The following is an 8,185-nucleotide window of genomic DNA, read 5'->3' as shown; positions in this document are numbered from 1 at the left end:
AATAATTATTAATGGTTACAAAACATCAGGCCTTTTTTGAAGACAACCTAACTACTCTCTTCATTAAATACATCTTGTAAATAATCAGAACTAAATGAAAATACTTTATTAAAAGCAAGTCCATCATTGTGAAAGAGTTTATTTTTCTTTGACATTAATAAGAATTACACACACACATTTACATTTGCCAAAGATATATAGTATTAGTAAAGTTGGCAGAGCTGATACACAACTCCTGATATTATACTTAGAAAAGGATTATTAATCAGAGCAGAAATAATTATAACCATAATTCAATAGTCAGAAATGCTTTTTCTTTACAAGTTTCTCTTTGTTGTTGAGGTCAGGCCTCAGCAAAATAATATAGCATTTGGGGGAAAAGATACATCCCAATAACCCAGCACTGGAAGCTAAAATGGAGAAGATCTCCACAGCTACCATATACTTTCCTTTGGTGCTCAAATACGTTGGAACAAAAGACAACCAAACACTACAAAACATCAACATGCTAAAAGTGATGAACTTGGCTTCATTGAATGTGTCTGGCAGGTTCCTAGCTAGGAAAGCTACCATGAAGCTGACCAGAGACAGAAACCCCATATAGCCCAACACAAGGTAAAACATCACAACAGACCCTTCATTGCATTCTGCTATGATCTCTTCAGTCATGGATTGCATGTTAAGTTCTGGAAATGGGGGAGATGTGATCATCCATGCCAGACAAATGCTTGCTTGAATGAAAGAGCCAGAAAAAACAATTAAGAAGGATGTTTTTTTCCCCAACCATTTTCTCATGCCAGACCCTGGTTTGGTGGCCATGAATGCTGCAATGACCATGATGGTTTTGGCCAACACAGAAGAAATAGCCACAGAGAAGATAAGGCCAAACACGGATTGTCGCAGGAAGCATATCACTTGAAGAGGTTTTCCCAGGAAGAGGAAAGAGCAGAGGAAGCAAAGCAGAAGGGAGATTAGAAGAGTGTAGGTGAGGCCCTTGTTATTTGCTTTAACAATAGGGGTGTCCTTATAAATAATAAATATTCCAGATATGAACATGGTAATGATTGAAAATAATACAGCAATTATAGCTAAACCAATTCCTAAAGGTTCTTTATAAGTTAGAAAAGTTACGGCTTTGGGGATGCATGTAACTTTATCTTTACTTGGATATTGATCTTCTGAACATTCGGAACAAGCAATCATGTCTGGAAATAAGAGGGAGGGAGGAGAGAGAGAGAGAGATCATGAAACATGGAATCTCAACATCATGATTGATGTAGCTCCAAGTGCAATACATAAACTATATTAGATTAGATCAGTGCTTTGCAAAGCTAGCCACTTTGAAACATCTGCACTCCAATTCTTAGAATTCTGGGTGAAGCATCTTGTAGTTGCAGTCCACACTGCCTCCTAAAGTAGCTAAGTTTGAAAAGTACTGGATAAGATCATTAGATGATGATCTGAAGGTATTGAGGTTGGAATCTTTTGTATTGGTTATAATCAGACACAGGTAACACCAAAAAGGAAATATTTAGAAGCTTCCTAAAGGCCCTTCCCTTCTGGCTTTCCTTTCCAAATGTTATGAATGGATGCATATGAGTGGTATTTCAAAAGGACTTATGCTTATCAAACTGTGTGACTGAAACCCCGTCAATTTTTACCAGGCATATATTACATGCCCCTAAAACAAGGGATTGGATTTCAATCAAATGGACAAACTTGACTTGTCTGTCTGTCTGTCTGTCTGTCTGTCAATCAATCTACCTACCTACCTACCTACCTACCTACCTATCTATCTATTTATCTATCTATTTATCTATCTACATATCTATCATCTAATTATTATTTTATTTATTTGTCAAATTTATATAGATGCTCAACTTACCAAGATGGGACTTTGAGCACACACAAGGAGATAAAACAATGTTTTAAAAACCCACATAAAATACATGGATATTCTCAGTCATCCAAGGCCATGGTTGTCCCAAAGGTGTTTTTTTTTTTCCAAAAGACAACTGGATTTTGTTTTTCCTTGAAGACATTTCACTTCGCATCCAGGAAGCTTCCTTAGTTCTGACTGAATGGTGAAGAATGGAAGGATTTATATTCTTTGCAGTCATCTGGTTTTTAGTACTATTTCTGAAAGTCATTGAAGCCACTTGGAGGTCTATCTGTGCCCTCAGAGTCACCTGAATAGTGCAAATGAGTGTGGAACCTTCTTCAACTGCTGCAGACCAGATGATTGCAAGGAATATAAACCCTTCCATCCTCCACCATTCAGTCTGAACTAAAAAAGTTTCTTGGATGAAATGTTTTAAAGGAAAAACAAACAAATTCCAGTGGCTTTTTCAAAAAAACACCTTTGAGACACATACAGTATAAAAATCCATATTAGTGAATATCATAAATGAACAAACTAGGCAATGAGCATGATAAAAACGGTCACTTGAACAATACAGAGGTCTCAAAAAGTGCCCAGTACCTTGGGACCCCCAGGCCTGAAAAAAATAACCAGGTCTTGAATTGCTTTCAGAACATTACAATGGAACTTAAAGATAAAGAGGAGTCAGAGTACTATTTATCATGGGAAACATTGTATAATTGGATAAATAATAGAAGTAGAGATTAGTGTTAAATAAGGAAAGATCAACAAAACACATATATACAGTAATAGGGAAAGATGTAAGAATAAACAATGTAAAAAGTATATTTATGAACTGTACATGAATATAATATGAAGTGCACAAAGTGAGGATTGTAATAATCTATTATGGTAGAAATAATAGAGATAATTTGGATGTATAATATGACATATAATATGATGGATATGATATAATATATGATATTATACTATACGATAGTTTTAACTAGGATGTACAACATGATGGGAAGGGGAAAAAAGGGATTTGATGCAAACAGTACACAATGGCATTGTGTAATTATGAACTGTTATGTGTATTAAGGGAAACTGTACAATAAAATTTAATTAAAAAAAGAACATTGAAAGGGATGGAATAAATCTAATTCTGCAAGGAAGATGCTTTCATAAGACAGACACCATGGCAGAGAAGGGACATATCCTGGTACCCACCCAATGTAGATGTCTAGCTGATGGTACCCATAGCATGCCTTTCTTGCCAAATTTAGTACAGTGGGCTGATACAACTGGGGAGAGGAGATCCCTCAGATAGTCATAAGTGGTCCCAAGTCATAAAGGACTTTTGTCAGGCCTCAAGAATGAAGAAACTTGTGTGGAATTATTTCTAAGCAGTTGTATTCATTGCTCCTCACCTACAGACATAAATCTTGCCAAACTAAAGCAACTACTTGCATCACTTTGAAATTGCTGGAGAGGATCCTTAACTATCTTTCACACAGCCAAACTATCTAAGCTTCACTACCTCTTTGCCTTCTGGAATTTATCTCACAAATGCTACACAATTTCCGCTACATATCCCTGTGTCCTCCTTACCAGTTGTCTATGGAGATTGTCAGTCATCCAGGTCATTGTTGTCCCAAATATGCTTTTTCAAAAGGCGAATGGGCTTTCTGGTTGTTTTTTTTGTTTTTTTGTTTTTTGTATATGATGATGATGTTTCACTTCTCATCCAAGAAACTCCAGTCCCTCTTGAAAAAACACCTTTGGGACTCCTTACTGGCTGGCCTTTGTGATCTGAAACCACACTGAGATATGGGGAAGGCAATTTGTTGATGCAGTAAGAGTGAAGAATTGGCATTGGAATAAATGAAGAAAGCAAATCAGCTACATGTATAAAGGTAAAAGTAAAGGTTCCCCTCGCACATATGTGCTAATTGTTTCTGGCTCTAGGGGGTGGTGCTCATCTCCATTTCAAAGCTGAAGAGCCAGCGCTGTCCAAAGACATCTCTGGGGTCATGTGGTCACTGAAGGCACACAGAATGCTGTTACCTTCCAACTAAAAATGGTCCCTATGTTTCTACTTGCATTTTTTATGTGTTTTTGAACTGTTAGGTTGGCAGAAGCTGGAACAAGCTCACCCCATTATATGGCACTAGGGATTCGAACCGCTGAACTGCCGACCTTTCAATTGACAAGCTCAGTGTCTTTAGCCACTGAGCCACCGCATCCCCTAGCTGCATATGTAAATCATAGTAATTACCACTGTGCAATTTTGCAGTGAAAAAATGTAATGCCACAGAGTAGAGCAGAGTGGAGCAGAACAGAGCAGATTACAGTAGATTAAAATAGAGAATAATTTACCTGACATGTTTGACATCTTCCCATCAGAACATGGATCACAATCATAACAGCAAAATTTCTCACCTTCTTTCTTTTTCTTCTGATAGCCAGCAGGACAGGGATCATTACAGACTGAACGAGGCAAGATCTATTGATAAACCAAGATGGAATTCAAGACTGGAGATTTGAATAGTGAATAGGAATGAATATATGTGTGTGTGTGTACACACACACACACACACACACACACACACACACACACACACACACACACACATATATATATATATATATATATATATATATATATATATATATATATATATATATATATATATATATATATATGTTTCTGATCTTTAGTTATTCGGGTTTTCTCCCGCGTAAGATTCAAAGTATCTAGGCAACGTTTCGGGGAGGTCCCACTCGCCATCTTCAGGCTGGTGCTTTCGGCTTAGTGCCAGTGCAAGCAGTGTGTGACATATATATATGTATGTCTTGGCGTGTTCGGGTCTTTTCCCGTGTAAGATTGAGAGTATCTTGGTGACATTTCGACGAGGTCCCACTTGCCATCTTCAGGCTGATGCTTTCAGCTTCGTACTTGTGCGAGCAAAGCATGATCAGAGCTGCTGTCTCTCCATAAATACTGGTGGGGAGGTTGGCTGTGTTGTCATTTCTTGATTGGTTGATGGAGTTGATGTTTGCAGATTGGATGACTTTTTCATAAGAACATGTGTGGCTGAGGTATTGGCTGTGTGTCTATCAGCCTCCTGTGTTGTAATGTCCATGGGCTGTGTGATGACCTTCTGAATTTTATTGTTGTGACATCCTGGGTCTTGTGCTGTAATCTCCTGGGTTGTTGGCTGTGTTGTAACATCCTATAGGTTAGTGATGATGGGTGAGAGGGGTGATCCCATAGGTGCTCCTTCTATCTGTTTGTATCTTTGTATGTTGTGGATGAAGTATGTTGTGTATGAAGTATGTTGTGGATGAAGTATGTTGAAGTATGTTGTGGATGAAGTATGTGTTGGTTAGGCAGTGGTTGGTCAGATCTAGGATGTGCTTAAGGGGGTTGTATTTGTTTTGGATAGCTGTCAAGGCTTCTTTAATAGGTACTTGGGTGAAGAGGGATATGACATCAAAGCTCATGAGTAGGTCTCTGGGCTGTAGGTTTTGTTTCTTTATTGTTTCTATGAAGTGGAAAGAGTTTTGTATGTGTGAGGTGATGGATTCTGTGTAGGGCTGGAGTTGTTTGGCAAGAAATTTAGCAAGATTCTGTAGAGATGAGCCTATGGAGCTGATTATGGGTCTGAGTGGTGTTCCTTCTTTGTGTATCTTGGGGAGGCCATAGAGCTTAGGGCATCTGGATGATTTTTCTCTGGGAATGATTCTTTGCTGGATCTCTTCACTGATGGGAGAGGCTTTTATTTTGGATTTGGTGGTTTTTTCCAGATAGGTGGTGGGGTCTGTATTTAGAGGTTTGTAAGCGGGGTCTTGGAGTAGGTTGGATAGTTTGGATTGGTAGTCTGATGTGTTCATCACAACCGTGGTGTTGCCTTTGTCTGCTGGGAGAATGATTATCTTTCCTCAAGTTGGTGAGTGCTTTTTGTTCTTCTCTGTGAAAGTTGCTTCTGGGTGGATTGCTGGAGCAGAGGACGTTGGTGACTTCAAGTCTGATTTTATTAGCTACATCTGGGTTAATTTTGGTTAGGCTAGTGTCAACTCGACATATGATGTTTTAGGTGGGTATGCATTTGGGGGCGACTGCAAAGTTGAATCCCTTGGAAAGGACATTGGTTTCTGCTATGGTGTGGGTTCTGTCTGATATGTTGTGTACTGTTTGTTTCATGCATTGTTGTGGGTGGGGTTTGGGCTTCTGGCATTTCTCTAGTCTGTGGAGTTTGTTGGTGTGTGTGTCTGTCTTGTGGGAGGTTTCTGTTTCAGCTCTCCAGAGGGCTAGTTGTTTGGATTTGTCCCAGAGTGCTGGGTGGATTTTGTTGCTGAATTTGAGGTGGAGAGTGAGTAGGTCCCTGTTGGTTTGGTCTAGTAGGAATCTTTTCCTGTGGAGTTCGTTTCTGATTAGGGCTAATTCTGTTCTTTTCAGGATCCTTTCAGTGGCTGAGATTTTGGAATGGAATTTGAGTTGGAAGCATGTGGTGATCACTTTTTTGTCTCGGCAATTGCATAGGAATGTGAGGTCACATAAGATGGTGATTCTTCAGACTTTGAGTTTCTTGTAGGTCCTGGTCAGCCAGAAGGTTTCCTCCCAGTAGAGGTAGGATATTTGTTTTTGTAGATTTTCACGGGTACAGGTATGCAGATCTTGGCGTGTTCAGGTCTTTTCCTGTGTAAGATTCAGAGTATTTTGGCGATGTTTCGACGAGGTCCCACTCGCCATCTTCAGGCTGGTACTTTCGGCTTCATGCTTGTGTGACCAAAGCATGATCGGAGCTGCCATCTCTCTATAAATACTGGTGGGGAGGTTGGCTGTGTTGTCATTTCTTGATTGGTTGATGGAGTTGATGTTTGCAGATTGGATGGCTTTTTCATAAGAACATGTGTAGGGAAGAGGTCGGTTCTTCTTTTTGATTGAGTTCTTGTGTTCTTCAATGCGTGCACTTATTCTTCTGTTAGTTTGTCCAATGTATGTGGTGAAGCAGGCGGTGCAAGGGATTTCGTATGCTCCTTGGCTTTCTAACTCTATTTTGTCTTTTGGATTTCTTAGGATGGTGGATATTTTTCTGTTTGTGCAGAATGCTGTTTTAATGTTGTGTTTTTGGAGGATCTTGCTGATTTTGTCTGTAGTGCCTTTTACATGTGGGAGGAGGGCTTTGCCATTCTCTTGTTCTCTGTCTTGGATTTTGGTTGGGGTTTCTTTTTGGATTCCATTGGTTGTTAGTACGTTAGTGAGAGTGTGTAGTTCAGTTTTTAGGTGTTGTTCATCGGCTAAGCATTTTGTTCTGGAGATGAGTGTCTCGGCTACGGAATTGATTGGGTGGTGGTGAGAGAGTGTGTGTAGATAGCAGTTTGCATGTGTTTTCTTCTGGTAGATGGTGTGTCCTAGGGAGCCATTGGAATTTTTTGTATACTGAGACATCTAGGAAGGGGAGTTGATTGTTAGCTTCTGTTTCCATGGTGAATTGTATTTTGGGGTGTAGGCTGTTGAGATGTGTGAGGAAGTTGTTCAGTTTTTCTTTCCTGTGTGGCCAGATTATGAAGGTGTCATCTACGTATCTGAGCCAGAGTTTGGGTTTGTGATCATATTTTTCTAGAGCTTGTGTTTCAAAGTGTTCCATGTAGAGGTTTGCGATGACAGGTGAGAGAGGGGATCCCATGGGTGCTCCTTCTAGTTGTTTGTATTTTTGTCCATTGTAGGTGAAGTATGTATTGGATAGGCAGTGGTTGGTCAGATCTAGGATGTACTTGGGGGAGTTGTATTTGTTTTGGATGGCTGTCAAGGCTTCTTTTATAGGCACTTGGGTGAAGAGGGATATGACATCGCTCACTAGTAGGTTGCTGGGTTGTAAGTTTCATTTCTTTATGATCTCGATGAACTGGAATGAGTTTCTTACATGTGAGTTGATGGATTCTGCATAGGGCTGTAGTAGTTTGGTGAGAAATTTGCCTAGGTTTTGTAGAAGTGAGCCTATGGAGCTGACTGTTGGTCTAAGTGGAGTTCCTTCTTTGTGTATCTTGGGGAGACCATAAAGCTTAGGGCATCTGGATGATTTCTCTCTGGGTATGATTCTTTGCTGGATTTCTTCACTGATGGGGGAGGCTTTTATTTTGGATCTGGTGGTTTTTTCTAGGTAGGTGGTGGGGTCTATGTTTAGGGGTTTGTATGTGGGGTCTTGGAGGAGGTTGGTTAACTTAGTTTGGTAGTCAGATGTGTTCATAACCACTGTCGCGTTGCCCTTGTCTGCTTGTGGGATTATTATGCTGGTGTCTTCTTTCAGGTTAAGTAGT

The 8,185-nt window shown here is 39.8% G+C and overlaps 1 protein-coding gene across 1 annotated transcript; it reads right to left on the bottom strand.

Annotated features, from left to right (window-relative positions):
* Positions 1-300: 300 nt before the first annotated feature.
* On the bottom strand, positions 301-4,358 carry LOC113429749 (vomeronasal type-2 receptor 26-like). The gene is made up of 2 exons (XM_026692260.2): positions 4,241-4,358; positions 301-1,205 (listed from the first exon to the last, which is right to left on the bottom strand). The coding sequence occupies exons 1-2, from the start codon at positions 4,254-4,256 to the stop codon at positions 301-303; spliced, it is 921 nt and encodes a 306-aa protein (XP_026548045.2). The 5' UTR covers positions 4,257-4,358.
* Between the last annotated feature and the right edge of the window lie 3,827 nt (positions 4,359-8,185).

The sequence above is a fragment of the Notechis scutatus genome, chromosome Z, assembly GCF_049901735.1.
Source record: "Notechis scutatus isolate UNSWTSFEM ecotype Mainland chromosome Z, rNotScu1.2, whole genome shotgun sequence".
NCBI classification, from domain to species: Eukaryota; Metazoa; Chordata; class Lepidosauria; order Squamata; family Elapidae; genus Notechis; species Notechis scutatus.
This window is presented reverse-complemented; position numbering and strand designations above follow the sequence as displayed.